The sequence below is a fragment of the Serpula lacrymans genome (assembly GCF_000218685.1).
Source record: "Serpula lacrymans var. lacrymans S7.9 unplaced genomic scaffold SERLAscaffold_14, whole genome shotgun sequence".
NCBI lineage: Eukaryota > Fungi > Basidiomycota > Agaricomycetes > Boletales > Serpulaceae > Serpula > Serpula lacrymans.
In genome coordinates this window covers 57,829-73,169 of record NW_006763303.1, presented here as the reverse complement: position 1 = coordinate 73,169, position 15,341 = coordinate 57,829, and the positions used below count along the sequence as shown (strand labels likewise).

Here is a 15,341-nt window from a genome sequence, read left to right as displayed (position 1 = left end):
TGGTGAAATCAGTTTCGTACATGTATGTATCATTTCTGACGCCCAGGGTGAGCGCCCATTGTGATCCTTGAATGCTGACTGACATAGGAAAAGCAGCATTTAATAATGGTTTGATGCGGCACCGTGACCTTCCGACAGGCAGGCCAGTTCGACCATCAAACGATCAAGTGCAGTGCACTCACCGCCCTCAGTGATATTGATCCTTCTTTGGAAGTCCGGTATATGTTCTTATACCATCAAACGCAACCCGTCGCCCTTTTACTCACAATTCTCAGGAACAATCCACTGGTACTATTTCAAGATGCGACGAGACAGCCTGAGCGGGCTATTACACAATGGAACTGCTTCCTGTTCCCCGTTCGGTGTCGTCGTGCAATCGATCGTAATTAAGCGCCCTAGGTAGGCTTTGTTACCACGGCTGTTAACTTTCAAAGAAATCTTTGCCTCGATATTAGACCACCCCTTATAAACCTCGACAACTTCCTAGTTTTGGTGTGCTTTTTATCTCTTTATCAATTTGACGCTGTCGACACTGGATTTACTTTCAATTATTCGAGCTATGAAATGTTCAAGATCGGCGAATGATGGAGATTAAGCTACAGCATTGGCTTCGCACACGGTAGCCATATATGGCCGGAATCATTTCTGTCCATCTACATGCCTGGGACAGCGCACAGAATCTATGTCCTTATGTGTCCCTTAGCGTATATGGGCGCTCAGCTGATTTTTACGGGCTTCCTCCATCTCACCTCATGCATTTATACTGTCTACTAAAATCCTGTCTCATCCAGGGCCAAACCCTGTACACCAGGCACAAGCGGCTCTTGTTCATGTAGGGTTACTATCATTCGACTGTTATGCAATAATACAGCCGCATCCTGTCGAGTACATCACTCGGGCAACTCTTTCTAGATGAAGGTTTGTGGCTTACTACCTTTGTCCTTCCGTCGCTCACATTTTCATTTGTAGATGGAAGCCGGTTTGATTTCGTCTCTAGCAGTGGGTATTGTTTGCCGTGCCCAGATCGGTTAGTTTTGATGGACAGCATCACTTGCGACTTTGTATTTCTCTGCCCAAGAAGCTATCCAGCGCCTCTGGGTGAAGCGAGTTGCCATAATGAAGTTCCGCCACACTAGCTCTATGTGTAGTACGTGTGGCAGTATCAACATACGCGAAATCGTCCATGTTGATGGTGAGTCTCCTCCCTACTAAAATATTCAAATTAGCACCATCATACCTAGTCACATGCACGTCCGCTCTGATTGTGGCGCATTTACATGTTGATGACGAGGGCTCTGCGAGTTATTATAGTTAAGTTAATTTGTGCATCGAGTGATTACACATATGGATAATGACGCTGACCCTTATCAATACACGTGCAGATGAATACCTTTACTCAGTAAAAGCCGGAGAATTTTACGCAGACGTCATAGAGGATCTCATCGTGACCACTGTAGGTATTTGGTTCCTATTTCTGTGGGCTGGGTGACGGAAAGTCAACGTTAGCGCCGTTTATGGGCCCTGTGGATAGTGCCGCGATAGCTAGAAGAGACTCGACCCCGGAGATATCGTAGCGAAGGACCGTTTTACGCACCCTTTTTCAACATCTTTCCTTGCAAAGAGAGTAGATCTACATTTCGGACGTCATGCTAAAAAATCAGTCGAGACCATCTTCGCCGGAGAAAGGTTGTCACGTTCCAATCATCACTATCAGCTGTGGCTCACAGCTATTTTGTTGAGCGAATAGGGCAACGAGTCCGCATGCAATACGTTCGAGTTCCCTTTTTGTGACCTGTTCGTAAGAATATGATTAGCTTCCTTTGTATCGAGTGACTTTATCCATGTTTACTATATGATACTTTCCATCAGCTTTGCTCCAGTGATGATAATGATTGCAAGAACCCTTAGCACTGGTTTTCCCTCAGCGTCGTGTACAACTAAGTCCTTCTACATCAGCGGGTAAATTGTGTTAGAGTTTACGACAGCGAATAGAATTCCCCGGCGAACAAAATTACATTGGAAGTGATCGTGAACTTCACCGCTGTATCGGAGTTTGACAAGAGACTGGACGTGGTGATAAAAGTTACTAAGTACATTGGCTAATAAGTGGTAGTTGAATATCCAGCATCTATGAATATCAGTTATTGCGTCCATTTGATCTACGGCATTCTGTCCGAAACGTTCGGCGAAGTACATCTTCGAGCTATGTCGAGGGGGCAGTGGGGCTTGTCAAAGCTGATTCTCCCGATCTTCAAGAAGAGAAGAAAGAAGAGAAGACAGAAGAGAAGCCGCGGGAACAAAGACTGAAGGAGACAGATCCCAAAAAGTAGAGCGGAGTGGTTATTTTTGCTGCTCAGAACTTGGGGCGATCGTTGGTAAGGAAATGTCGGGCCCATTGCGAAGACAGTAGCTTACACTGGCGTATAAACGCACGGATAACCGCGGCGATTACAATTTCCACAGCTCGGACGACCGCCGTCGCACTTTAACTTGCGCCCTAAAACGATTCAGGTTGCTACGCTGAGAAAGTACGAGAGTAGTTCACTAACCTCTACAGAATTGACATGCCATTGCAGTCCGCCGTGGTACTCTTGGGGCAGAATTATCACCTTCTTGAAGGTTCTGGCCATTGGATACCTACGTGGTGCGTTAAAAGGTGCCGGGGGGTAACAAGATGACAGCGATGGTACACACTTGGGAGGACATTATAAGGGTGTATAGAACGGAGGACAAGGAAAGAGAGGGGGGTGGAAAAAATGATTATGATCGAGTGGGGGTTTGCCCAGTCAATTTATCATGAACCTGAGATTCAATGCGGAGGTCAAGGACATGTAAAATCGCGAATACGTATTTCCCACCTGTACAGCATGTACAGCATACATGCAGGAGACTCGGGGTTGTTATTTTAATAATCGGGCCAGTTTGACAAGTAGATGGCTGCATCCGGAAGAGAGCAAGTGCAGTCGAAACAAGACTGCGCCATCACAATCGTGTCTGTCTGATCCACGTGATCATCACTCAGCCATGAATGGAACTATGACTGGTGCATCGGTGCTAAGGAATGGTTGATGTGCCCATCAGCGTAAAAAGGGCATACGCGTGCGGTTATCAGTCCCGTCTGTTAGTCTGGAGCAGATGACCGCCATGGGGTAAGATATGCGTTAGACATAAAGAGATGGCTGGGACAATCTGCTCACAAATGCCGTTCCGCACTTGATTCCACACAAAATGGCTGTGAGGCCACTTAGCCGAACAAAGAGAGTAAAACAAGCAACTTGAAGCATAGAAGGCGAAGGAGATTCGACGATGGGCGCCGTAAGGAGAAACGAATCTGAGATTGCTTCCACGACTACCAGTGGCGAATCAGAGGACGAGATGGACTAGCTGCTTTTCGATGCTTTTCTCAGTGGCTCCGAGAACAGAGGTACCGGAGTACTGCATGACGCAGCCGAGAATGTCATTAATGTCTATCGGAGAGCAACGACAAGAAAGGAATAGCATGTCATTCGGGCTGGGTGTTGTATATATCCGCCGAGATGACACTACGAGGATCCATACGTCCAACAAATGATGTCTAACGTCGCGGTAGAGGCGCCTTAAGGCCCTCCGATAAAGACGTCCGAGTATGAGTCCCACACGACGAGATACGTCGCAAGAAAAACAGCTCCTGTGTCCAATGTTATTTCCAGGACACCAGGCCAGAAGCGATCACTCGGAACAGCGTTCAGGATGGGACTGCCTGGCTCTGAGTGGAATCACGAGCAGACATTGTAAATGCATCCGGTGGGTGATATGAATGTCATGGCACTTACTCACATCAAAGACAGCCGAGTCATGTTCATCATTGACAACAGATACCCAGGCTTGCGCAGGTCGGTCAAAGAGCAAGGTAAAGTAGATACCTCACAGGATAACGTGAGATGGGCGAGGGGTAAGTCGTCGGCTACCTATAGGGTCCTTTTGAGTTTGCCATCCAGATCTCGAGAACAGACCTGTCAAGGTTGGTGCGGGACTATGGAAGAAATAGATGGAGTGAGCTGCTACCGCTGATGAGTTTAAGTCCCACAGTCACCAGAAAAGACCAGTACTCACTGTGCTCGCCCAGGATAAGCCTCCAAACTCACCGTGGGTCAACGAGGTCTGTCCGGTAGATACGTTGACTGATTCGGCATAAACAGACCGGTGGTGGAGAAAGACGCTGTCGTTCTCCTGGGCGCTGTTGTGCTTTTTTCTCATATACCAGCGCGCCAACCTGATGGCGAGTATGCATCCCCTGGATTTCACTTGTACTCCCACCGTAGGACCACAGTGAACGTACACGTTGAGAATGAAGTTTGCGCTCGTCTCGTGGCTCGCCTATTTCGGTTGCGCTTGCGCTTCCTACTACATCGTCCGGGAATATGCAGGTCAGGACTTTTCCCTCAGCATGGACATACTCTGACAACTACGACAAGCGGTACATTTCTCTCTTTATTTCTTATTCTTTGCAGAAAAAATTATGCTCCTTGACAAAGCAACGTTATCTGGCCATGGGTGGGCAAGCAAAGCGCGTCTACATCATCCTACGTCAATAGTGCCAATAATGCCATATCAAAGTTGACAATACCAAGGATGTACCCTATTATATTGAGAGAAACTCTGTATACCGTTTATATCGCTGAAGATCTGAAGGGTCATCACTGAGTGGCGTGCTTTCGAACTTTCAAAGGTTTGAATCACCTCTCAAGATTTCTACTCCGTAGGCAGTGTTTTCATCATTGATGCTCTTCATTTACCTTATGGTTGTCTCGTGCGTTATCTCTCTACACGTCAATGTTTGATCCATCCTGAAATCTATTGTTCCACACATGGCAGGTCTGGCCATCTGTGCGTGGATCCAATCAGGTTTCTCAGAGCTGTTTTATCTGATATCAGCTACCATTGCTTTGCAAGGTATGGACAAATGGACCAAACTGGCCCAACGATGGCGAGATAGGCATCATTGAGAGCGTCAACCTCATGCCCAACAATCAGATTGCTTTACACACAACACCCGCTGCACTCACACAACACCCCAAGACCAGTCGGGGGCCTCTGTGGTCGACGACTGAAGTCAGGGTTCGGGGTGTACCGTTGCGGAGACGAAAGGGAACAGCTCTGGGGCTGGCTTTGCTTCTGCACAGGGGGGGCGTGTTAGCAGCTCAGTTTGATGTCTCCGGAATATAGTAAGCCCGCTCGAAGCTGTTGATGCCTAGCTTTGTCCATTGATTTCATTACTTTTTCTTCTGATGATGATCCTCAGTATCTGGTTCTGGAGTGTAAGTCCATGATCTATTCGTTGGACTATCCTCCTTATATCAAACTGATATTGGTTTCGTAGCGAGCAGATATCCCCGAATCTATTACACAGCTAACATCAACTTCTCCCGTTGATACTAGTTCTTGGGGTGACCCATCAAGCGCCTATCCCCCTCCCAGTTGTAAGCATCAGCGAGTTCTTTGCCCCTCAACAGCTCGTAATAGACATCACTCTGTGTGGTCAGTGGTGAGTTACGTTCCAACGGCGTTACCCTGTTCCATTTTGGCTTAACCCTGAATTTACTCAAGGGCAAGTTTGGAGAGCATTTATCAAGAAACGTCACTACACCGACAGGTAACTGCATATGTGGGATAAGGCTTAGCGCCTTGTTCGAACTTTACCAAGACTGATTCTGATCCTCACAGACCGACGATAATGTTTATGGTCCCGGCCGTTCGACCTACGATGGTGCGTACTTCGAGATCCAACAGCATCCGTGCTTACACTCTGTTTTCGCTCCTAGTTCCACCGGTACTAATTCCACCAGTGCGACGTCGACCACCTCAACCGCAGGCTCTAATCCCGCAACGACCTCTCACGTTTAGCGGTGTTGAGTGAGCGTTTTTTTTCACTGGCTCAGTGGGAATTACCACCGCATTGTGTGTAGTCGGGGCGCTCTTTACAAGCGCTTCTCTCCTTTAGGGTGGAAATAAGGCACTCGGCCGCATCTGATGGCACTTACCCCGCACAACCCATCAACACCGTGCGGTAGCGTCTCTTGGTTGGGGGGGGGGGGGACAACTTCTCCTGTTTGCTAATATCCTTGAGAATCGGGCTCAGCCTGTGATCGAATGCTTGAATGTTATTCTCATCTTTGTTGGTAGGGGCTGTATCGTGGCCCATCATAGATTTCTCTCGGTTTTATCTTCAGGGTACAATTGCCATTTTCAAATAGTGCGGTGTTTTTGTTGTTATATTTTTTTGGTTTAGGTTTGGGTATCATCGGTTTCTCTCTCAATCCCCAGGGTCCAGTTATTATCTGTAATTGATGCGAGGGTCTCGGTCGTTATATTTCTTGGTTCAATTGTCTGCGAAGTCCATTCCGGTCTTAAGGTTCGCACAAACTCTCTTGGTTACAATGGAGAATTTCTTGTTGGGATGTAGTGTGTAATACAAATTACTGGTTCTCATGTAGACCGATGGGTCTCCTAAACGACCGACGAAGATAAAGGCGAGAAAAAGAATGGAAGGTATGAACAACTGATGAGATGAGTGTGAAAGAGGAGACAGATGGAATAAATAGATGGCACTAACTAGCAGCTAGATTAGTAGTAAACGCGTGAGTAAGCCAAAAAGCACTAGTACTGTTGGATTGCATGCTATGTGCGGATATATGCACGGGACAATGCTGAAGGAAAAGGGGAATGAAGACGATGTACACCTAACCCGAATGGTTGACACGTAACTTGCGACGAAAGCGACCGCAGAGCAGGAGAGCATGATTCAGCAGGGGGATTAGACTAGAGACACGAAGTTTCGTCAAACTTTGGGCACGCCCAAGTTCACGCTCGTATCCTCCAGCCATCACCTTTCCTGCTAACTTTCCCGACGCCACCAAAGCCTTCCCGCACAATCAGCCACAAGGCAGTAGACGAAATCGAATCTTTTATCTCCTCAGCAGTCAACACCAGCTCCCCTGAGACCGGCACCATACGGTTCACGCCGTGCGAAGTAATCACCCGTTTATGCACGACCAACTTCTCTACCTCTATATCTGGCAGCGGGAACGGCATCTTCAGCAGTGCCACAACCTTGGGATGATGCGGCGAAGGCGAGAGCGTAGCCACCTTTATGCGCACCCCTGGCTCCTTATCGCGGCGGTGATGCGAGTGAGAGTGGGGGTCACGCGAGCCAGAGCCGGACGTCGATGTCGTAGCAGAGCCAGAGCGCCCGAGGGGCGATGACCCTATGCGCTGAACAGACACGACGCACGACCAAGGAGTCTCGGAATCCTCCGGATCACTCTCATCACCCGAGTCTTCATGCAGCGCCGTGGAGCCCATATGTTCATCACTCGTGCCCGTGTCAGTGCTCGTGCTGTGATGCGAGATGGTAGACTGACGGTGTTGCGCGTGCGATGCGTCGAGTGTGCGCGCGATTGGACTTCGGGGTGGCGGTGAGCTCGCGTGCAGTGGGCTCTGAGAGGACGTTTCGAGTACCGCGCTCTGACGCCGGCTACCGTTCCCACTATGTGTTGTGGCGGCTGTTTCAGCCACAGAAGCTTTTCTGGATACGCCATCCTTACGACCGCGTTCCCTATCACGTTTCCGCCCGCTCTTCCCTCTGGACCACTCAAATCGTACTTCGACCTGTGAAGAACCCGTAGGAAAATATGACGCGTTTGATTCACTGCGGCTGTTGATACTGAGCTTGCCCATCATCTCGTTCAGCAGGCCGTTATCGCAGCCCTTGAGCCACTTGCGAACGACCCAGACGTACATCGTAGGCCGGCCTTTGGGGGGATATATAGGTGGATAGAGCGCAGGTTGGATACCAAGTACTGGAGGACAGAGTGTGGATGATGGGTTTTGTATCGGGGGTGATGACATCTTGTCGGTCATAAGTGGCGCTTCGGAGTGGGGTGAGAAGTCATAGGATTGACGCGCGGTAGAATGAGTACGCGTATGCGACGTGCTGCGTGGGGTTACTACTGTAGATGGTGTACCGACTTCAATGATGGAAAGGGGACGAGATGGATCACGCTTCTTGAACATCCTTCCAAGGAACCTTTTAGTTCCATTTTGAGGGGTAGTGCCGCCAGAAATGTTGATAGAAGAGGGTGGTGTGGAAGGAATGACTGCGACGCTAGGTTTCCTAAGGACCTGGCGGTCATGAGTTGGTGGCATGAGTCCAAGCTGGGACCTGTCTGGAGTGCTAGGCCTGTTTGAAGGAGAAGCCAATTGAGGTAAAGGCAGCAAACCAAAGTCTCGATGATTATCATCGACGCTAGTGCGCGCGCTACCTCCTCCTGGCAAGGCAGTTGGGAGTGGATTAACCCCCCAAACCTCAACTGGCTCTAAGATAGCCAAATTAAGTATCTCCAAACCCCTCTTGGCAAACTTGGCAACTTTGGCATCGGTGCCAGCGTCGACGATGGTGTTTGTCATGACATTGTGTGCTTGGAGGTTGTATAAGGGAATGATCATGCGCCGTCCTGAGGTGGAGGAGGAGGAGAATGAGGAAATTGAGGCCGCTGAGGTGTATCCAGAATAGGCAGATGCTTCGGACCTGTTAGAGGTGGTGCGAGTGAGGTCAGTGGAGGACTGCTTCTCTGTAAAATCACCGGTAGAAGCCTCGAACTGTGAGCCAGTAGAGTAACGATCGTTACGAGCGTGTGGGGGTACGAGCTGGACTTGGAGATTAAGTGGGTGGTTCGACTTTGACGGGGGTGGGCGCACGACAATGAAAGTCTGGAAAGACGGGTTAGAGTTAAAAAAAAACAAGAAGAGTGAAGAGAGGACACAGACCTCGTTGGCGTTCTTGTCTTTCTTTTCCTTCTTCTTCATGGCTGGATCATCCGTTGTGCTTGTGGGGTGTTCGGTGAAGCGAACAGCAGAGGGGTCGTGCTGGAGGGGGGGTTGGGGGGACCTTTCCTGGTTTGACTGGAGGACTGAGGGAAGGAATGAGGAGAAGGAGGAAAACATAGCAGAGGAATTATAGCTGGCAAGAAAAAGGCTGAGCTGCAGTCGTTCATCAGAGATCAACGCTAAGGACCGAGTTGGGCTCTCTTACATCACCTCCGGAGCGTGCCTCAACTGTCATCGCCTTTTCGTCACTTTATTTCTTTATTGGGACTACCACCGCCGAATATAGTATTATCTTAATCAGATAATCGGTGCACCCGGCCAGTTTTGACATATATTCACACCATTTGTACCGCCACGCCGTCGGCAACCAGCGCAGTGACCCGCAGCGCTGTCTCACCTAGACGCCTTGTGAGTGCTCCTCGCTCACAGCTGCGCAACGCTGCGTACGACTGTGTGCACTCACCATCATCACACAGCGACGGTGAGAGCAATATCACTGACAGTATAAGCGAATCAGACTCTCAAGGTTCATTAACGCACTTCTTCTTCCCATGATGGGCGGCATGAACACGAGTCTCGACAACGAGCTGAAACACTATTACAGTATTTCTTGGCCATCCTCTTTTTTTATTTTTTTCTTTTTATCTTTTGAAACTCTTTGAGCTCACTACAAAGTTGATTCGTGTACTACGGCGCCCCTACCATTCACGCCATTCAAGTTCGTGTCGCCACTCTCGGAGCCGTGACATTTCGTCGATTTGATCATCATATCTACAAAGAGCCCGAGACTCCACGATGTTTTGATCACAGGGCCATCGTTTTAACCTATTCAGGTCTCACAACTCGTTCAATTATATCACATGTCCTGCCACTCCTCCGCCTTTGTTGTCTTTACATCCGTGGTGAACGTGACCGGATTATGGATTGTCAAATATGGAGTGCTGGTAAGTTAAGTCTTATTCGTATTAGAGGACATGCCGGAATCTGATGTAGCACCGTGTATGAGGTTACCATATCGCGTCATCGCAAACAGCTCATAGTGTACCTTATAGGGCAAGCCAATCTGAGTCGACGGTGAATACGTATTGAGTGTGACGCAATGGGGCTCTCCGGGAGATGAAAAGGGCCTGAACCAAAATCACCCCACAAATAACTGAGCACCAGCAGTGACGCTTTTCATTTTCTCGTCGGCGTCATTCTACCGATGACTCAGTCAAAGTAAGTACTGTAGCTGTAACCCTCCACCACCTCCACCGTCTCCTATACCAAGCTCACGACCTGTCACTCCTAAACAGTGATATTACATGAACCTTCTTATCAACACCAACGAATGTAGTCAGCGAATATGACTTCACCGTACATACATACTCGCAATCGCGACACTATCAATCGTGTGACTATGCTTATCTTTGCCCGTTCCGTCGACTTCTCCGAATCTACTGAGCCTACTAATCATTGTCATCCGGATGTCGAAGCAGCACCTCCGAGCCCCCGACGTGTACTCTCGAATTACTCCCTGTGCGATCATTTCATGGCCGGAAGCATTCGTTTGACTCAGGTCCCCAAGTTTATACTGCCGACTCGCTCGGGCAAGCTTTCGTGCTCCAATAAACCTCGCTTGATCCGACCGCAAAGGTTATTTGAATTTGAATTCTCAACGTCAGTAGACCCTCCTACAGGCAGCGAAGTGAGCGGAGAACGTTTCAAGGTGTTACGCTCTTGTGAGTGCTGTATTGCATTATCATGCTATTTGTCCTTTGCTTTTTCAAATCTTATGCAGTACGGTTTATGAACTTTTGAGTTGCATTGAGGCTTCAGCTTGTCCGGTAATCTGAGATTTTCGCATTACTCGAAGAAACACATGAATATATGCGTCCGGTTGACGCGTCACCTGCAAATGCCTGTCGGCATTACATGCAAGAAGTATCATGTTATACTCCCAGTGCATACACGAATACTCTACCACATGTTGATCCGTCGGTAAAATAGACACTATGAAAAGTCTAGTGATCCGATAGAGTAGTATAAATAGTGTCACGAAGGACGGTATTTTACAAATCAAACTAGACATAGGCAGAATCTCTCGATACATGGACTTGAAACAAACCTGAAATTCTCATCCACATTGGGCGACTCGTGGCTGGTCAGAACTAAAGTACGAAAGTTGAACGTGATAGCAAGAGCAGCTTTGAAGGAAATGAATGAATGCTCAAGAAAGGTGGTCCGACTCTATACCTCTATACTTGACTCGTGTTTAGAGGCTCGTAACCTCTCCTTCCCGAACCCATGTTCATCCTCAGACCCAACTTACCAAACAGACCCTTACCCCTCCCATTCCCAATTCCGCTACCCTCATGCTCATGCTCAAACTCCCTCTCCCGCTCCTTGTCCGCCTCCCTCCTCCTCTTCGCCTCCTCGAATCCCTCAAGTGGCACATCATACACCCTGCCATATTCTACACCCACCTCCCTCCCCATCACCCAAAAGTCCCTGCAGTTCCGCACAACACCAAGATCAAATGGATTGCGCGCACGCGACGACGCAGGCGAGGACGATGCGAGCGCCAAGCCAGCTACCGCACGCCCACGCGTGAACCTGTCGAGTCCGAGGAGGTTCAACAGGAACGAAGTACATGAGCCTGGGGCGGTAAGTGCCGAGCAGGAGCCGCCGTGCGAGTGTTTGTGTCTGTGCCCTCCGGATGCACTGACACTATCCATCGATCCATCAGCATCGGCGTCTGCGCCTATGCTGTGTGAGTGATTGTGTCGGTGTCCCATTTGAACGCCTGCACCGCCCCCGCCGGCCGCGAGTGACCCACGCCCGCCCATGAATCCGAATCGGCCGAGGTTGCTCACTTCGAAGCTGGTGAGTTGTCGTGCGACTTGCCAATACTGCGTGACGAGGAGGACGAAGGTCCAGCTGAGTTGGAGGGTAGCCCACATTGCGACCGAAAAGAGGAAGGGATCAGATGATGAGGGTATGCAGAGTGGGGTGGAGCATTCCGATTCCGACGACGAAGGTGGGGAGATCGGTTCGAGGGCGAAGACTGGATAAGAATGATTAGATTAATAACCTTTACGCATTCAGGAGGGGGGATGGATACTCACATTCATAGCAGAGATAATCAAATAGTGCTATCCCAATTACAAGGGTGGTGACGAACAATAAGAACTGACGATGGTTGTTAGCTCCCACTAGAATAAAAAAAAATCGTTAATTAAATGATCTTTGAAGCTTAGAAAAGAACAAAATGTGACGTACCACAATTCCAAACCCATGGGCAGTGACTACAGAAAAATGATCATTTCTTTCATCTCTTTAATCAAATACGCTGCGCAACTTACTGGTCACTTCTCGCAACACAGCGGTCGCACACTCGACAATGTTTTGAACGCAGAGGCTTTCGCGCCTAGAAATGATATATAGAGAAAGAGGACAGAGGCGTTTACATACAACACTTACCATGCATTGTATGCAGAAGGTTTGTCCATTTAACCGCCCTTCCGATGCGAGATCTTCGATGTTCTTTTTATTTTATTATAGTAATCATGCAATTGAATGAATTCCTGTCAGATTTAAAACTTGGTCGAGTAAGCAAAGTGCTCACCGCTTTGAGCTCACCGTCGTTCGCAGGCCGAGGGCATGCGCCGGGATCAAGTGTTATGGCACGGAAAAAGTTGTAGGCACATAATCCAAATGTCAGAGCGAATGAAAGATGGAGGAAGGCATGGTGAGGAGTGTCTAAACATAGCATGCAATTGCATTTATAAGAAAAACATTCATGGGGAAACATCAGCACTCACGTCGAACGAGTCGCGTTATCCAGCAGTAGCCCACCCATGTCATCGACCCACCAATTATACCAGCGAAGTAGGGACTTTGGTTGACACTGCCTGTGTAAGTGTCTTTATTTAGAAGGACACGAGTAACGATCTACATAAACGATTTTTCAAAATTGCTGACAGAATATGATAGATAAAGAAGACTTACATGATGCATGGCAAAGAATTCTGCCAAGGCGAGTATAATACCGGTATACCAGGGAAGGATAGATAAAGTAGTAAATATGAGATAGAAGAACAGCGTAGGAAGGACGAAAATCGCCATTTTTGTGTTTCGCTGATTGAAGAGAAGGGGGTGAGTGTGTTTGATTGACTGAAGATGATGATTCGTGCATACTTCACTTAGTGGTTTCGTCTTGTGGACTCCATACTCTGTCATACCACCTTCCTCTAGAGCTCTTTTCCACGCGCCTAGGCTCTTCAACTCAACAGCCATATCTCTTGGGGTACGCCCTTCTGTGTCCTTTGCGTGTATATCACCACCCATCTCAATCAATCTGCGTAAACAGACTCTATTTCCTCTTACTACGGCCCAGTGCAAGGGAGTCAAACCACTATCGTCCACCAAATTGGGATTGGCGCCATGTTTGAGTAGCAAGTCAACAGACAAGGCATCGCCTTGGTACGCAGCCCACATGAGGCTCGTGTGACCTTGCGAGTCTCGCGAGTCGACGTTGACTGGTTGATGAAGAAGATACAAGAGTGGCATGACTGAGGAGGAGTGGGTGACGAGGTGTAGAGCATTGTAGCCTTGAGCGTCTGCGATGCTAGGATCTGCGCTATAAGATATTAAGAGTTGAATGATGTAGATGTAGCCATTGCGGGCTGCCCATTGTAAGGGCGTCGCAATGAGGTCTCCACCAAGAGCATCGACTTCAGCCCCTTGTTCGAGAAGGTAGCGACAAGTAGCGAGCTGTGCGTTGATAGCAGCCCAGTGAAGAGGAGTACTATTGTGGCGTCAGTGCATCGTCAGAAGCGAATATACAAGTGAATGAAAGACGAAATGAACGTACACGTTCTGGTCGTCCCTGTCTGTGACAGTAGCCTGACCCGACTCGACAAGCTCGCGGATGACGTCGAGGTCTCCTCGCTGTGCTGCTACGAAGATGTTTCCCTAAGAAGAGGTATTAGTCTCGACAAAAAAGCGGATTGAAAAAGACAGACATGAGGCTGAGACTGGTTTGTGAAGGAGAGGTCTGCAGCAGTTGCGGATTGGATGTCGAGGTGAAGGGAAGGGTCAGATTTTCTGGATGGGTCGTCCATGGTCGTCGTCGTTGCTCACGTCGTTGTCGGCGTCTCCGTCTCCAAACGCCGACCGAGGCTGTCTCTGCTGTGCACACAGCCACCCATCCTGCACCCAATGCAAATAACGTAATCCTCCCAATGCGGAAACACCCATGATTGAATCCGTTCTCCTCATCGCACTCGCAAGGTCTGTACGCTCTTTCTTCCACTCCAAACACCCTCCTCTAACATATCACACCTAGAACTGCGTTGTTTCTCGCCTGTCGACGCTTTTTGTTGAAAAAATTGTACAATGATTTGCAGCATCTGGCACCACAGGACACGTTGCCCTCCACCACTACAATCCCAAAGCCAACTGCAACATCTGCCTTGCACTCGACACTAGCACAGACTTGCTTTTCACTATGTTTTGCAGAGAATTGCATACTGTTCATGATTCTCATGTTTCAAGGCTTGGATCTCATGGACCCGTCGTCAGTCATTCCTCTCTTTCTCCTGTAGTACAACCTGACCCGACTTCACTAGTTCTCGCATGTTGAACTGGCGTTTCTCTCTTTTCCTTCTTCTATCCACAATCCTCCTGCTTGTACCAATCTCGTTCAGCTTCGCATTGACTCTTCACTCTGGTTCGTCATACACCCCAAGTCCGTCTTAACCCAGCAATTAACCCAGCACCTTTAGACACTTCCACCCGCTCTCAAACCCGCTTTATTTTCATACGAATCGCTCTCGTTCTGCTACCAGTTGGATTATTCCTCTCTCTCCTATCCTACATCCCGCTCCCTGCTGCTCTCTCTTCTTACAGTCCTCTCTCAGCAGTCACCTGTCGACTCGTCGTCCTCGGAACCACTATCCTCGGTTTGCTCTCAGGCCTCGGTGCAGTCAGTGGTGCCTGGGGAGTGCTTGGTCGCCAAGCGTGAGCTTCATTTGAACATTGCGTAGCATCGCTAAACTCATATATTTCCCTTACAGCCCGCTATCTTCTGCTTCATCTATTGCCACTGCTGAGCATGCATTAGACCGAGTTAGGACTGACTTGGGCGACCGCACTCGTGAAGTGGATAATTATCAGCCACCACCTGTATGTCCGCTGAATCGACACCCTTATATGCTTTCCTCACATATTTCACAGCAAAATCAGTCAGCTTCATGGGTTTCACGAATAGCGCCATTTAACAGGGATTCTCGTATGCTATATTCCATCATATTGTCAAACGCCAATTCATATTTGCACAGAGCTCAGTTCTTTGAAACAAGAAGTGATAGGACTTCAAGCACTTGAGTCGGAAATGTCTACTCGTCTGTCTACTCTCAAGTCCAACCAATCAGCTGCCCGGTTTGCACATTCATTTCATGGAAAACTTTTGACTAGGATATGGGCTGTTTATT

The 15,341-nt window shown here is 48.6% G+C and overlaps 8 protein-coding genes across 8 annotated transcripts; 4 read left to right on the top strand and 4 right to left on the bottom strand.

Annotated features, from left to right (window-relative positions):
• Window position 1: 1 nt before the first annotated feature.
• Window positions 2-1,871, top strand: SERLADRAFT_477414 (uncharacterized protein; the record flags this gene model as incomplete). Its single annotated transcript, XM_007322802.1, has 9 exons — window positions 2-47; window positions 97-218; window positions 276-399; window positions 792-918; window positions 970-1,192; window positions 1,242-1,310; window positions 1,383-1,453; window positions 1,507-1,686; window positions 1,748-1,871. The coding sequence occupies 4 exons, from the start codon at window positions 1,117-1,119 to the stop codon at window positions 1,540-1,542; spliced, it is 252 nt and encodes an 83-aa protein (XP_007322864.1).
• Window positions 1,872-2,061: 190 nt separating this feature from the next.
• SERLADRAFT_400155 (uncharacterized protein) lies at window positions 2,062-2,585 on the top strand (the record flags this gene model as incomplete). Its single annotated transcript, XM_007322801.1, has 2 exons — window positions 2,062-2,497; window positions 2,550-2,585. The coding sequence occupies one exon, from the start codon at window positions 2,131-2,133 to the stop codon at window positions 2,305-2,307; it is 177 nt and encodes a 58-aa protein (XP_007322863.1).
• Window positions 2,586-3,801: 1,216 nt separating this feature from the next.
• SERLADRAFT_411085 (glycoside hydrolase family 16 protein) lies at window positions 3,802-5,896 on the top strand (the record flags this gene model as incomplete). Its single annotated transcript, XM_007322800.1, has 10 exons — window positions 3,802-3,931; window positions 3,978-4,000; window positions 4,076-4,138; window positions 4,855-4,866; window positions 4,933-5,204; window positions 5,282-5,297; window positions 5,360-5,459; window positions 5,493-5,524; window positions 5,704-5,746; window positions 5,802-5,896. The coding sequence occupies 10 exons, from the start codon at window positions 3,802-3,804 to the stop codon at window positions 5,894-5,896; spliced, it is 786 nt and encodes a 261-aa protein (XP_007322862.1).
• A 511-nt stretch (window positions 5,897-6,407) lies between these two features.
• SERLADRAFT_477408 (uncharacterized protein) lies at window positions 6,408-7,556 on the bottom strand (the record flags this gene model as incomplete). Its single annotated transcript, XM_007322799.1, has 1 exon — window positions 6,408-7,556. The coding sequence occupies one exon, from the start codon at window positions 7,339-7,341 to the stop codon at window positions 6,841-6,843; it is 501 nt and encodes a 166-aa protein (XP_007322861.1).
• On the bottom strand, window positions 7,556-8,409 carry SERLADRAFT_477407 (uncharacterized protein; the record flags this gene model as incomplete). Its single annotated transcript, XM_007322798.1, has 1 exon — window positions 7,556-8,409. A coding segment is annotated over one exon (627 nt), but the record flags the coding sequence as incomplete, so codon positions are not given.
• Window positions 8,410-10,060: 1,651 nt separating this feature from the next.
• SERLADRAFT_400148 (uncharacterized protein) lies at window positions 10,061-10,624 on the bottom strand (the record flags this gene model as incomplete). Its single annotated transcript, XM_007322797.1, has 2 exons — window positions 10,061-10,083; window positions 10,161-10,624. One exon carries the CDS (start codon window positions 10,391-10,393, stop codon window positions 10,217-10,219), a length of 177 nt encoding a protein of 58 aa, XP_007322859.1.
• Window positions 10,625-11,102: 478 nt separating this feature from the next.
• SERLADRAFT_400147 (uncharacterized protein) lies at window positions 11,103-11,354 on the bottom strand (the record flags this gene model as incomplete). The annotated part of the gene is made up of 1 exon (XM_007322796.1): window positions 11,103-11,354. A coding segment is annotated over one exon (252 nt), but the record flags the coding sequence as incomplete, so codon positions are not given.
• A 2,885-nt stretch (window positions 11,355-14,239) lies between these two features.
• On the top strand, window positions 14,240-14,992 carry SERLADRAFT_477405 (uncharacterized protein; the record flags this gene model as incomplete). Its single annotated transcript, XM_007322795.1, has 4 exons — window positions 14,240-14,425; window positions 14,478-14,578; window positions 14,634-14,868; window positions 14,925-14,992. Coding segments are annotated over 4 exons (444 nt in total), but the record flags the coding sequence as incomplete, so codon positions are not given.
• Window positions 14,993-15,341: the final 349 nt, after the last annotated feature.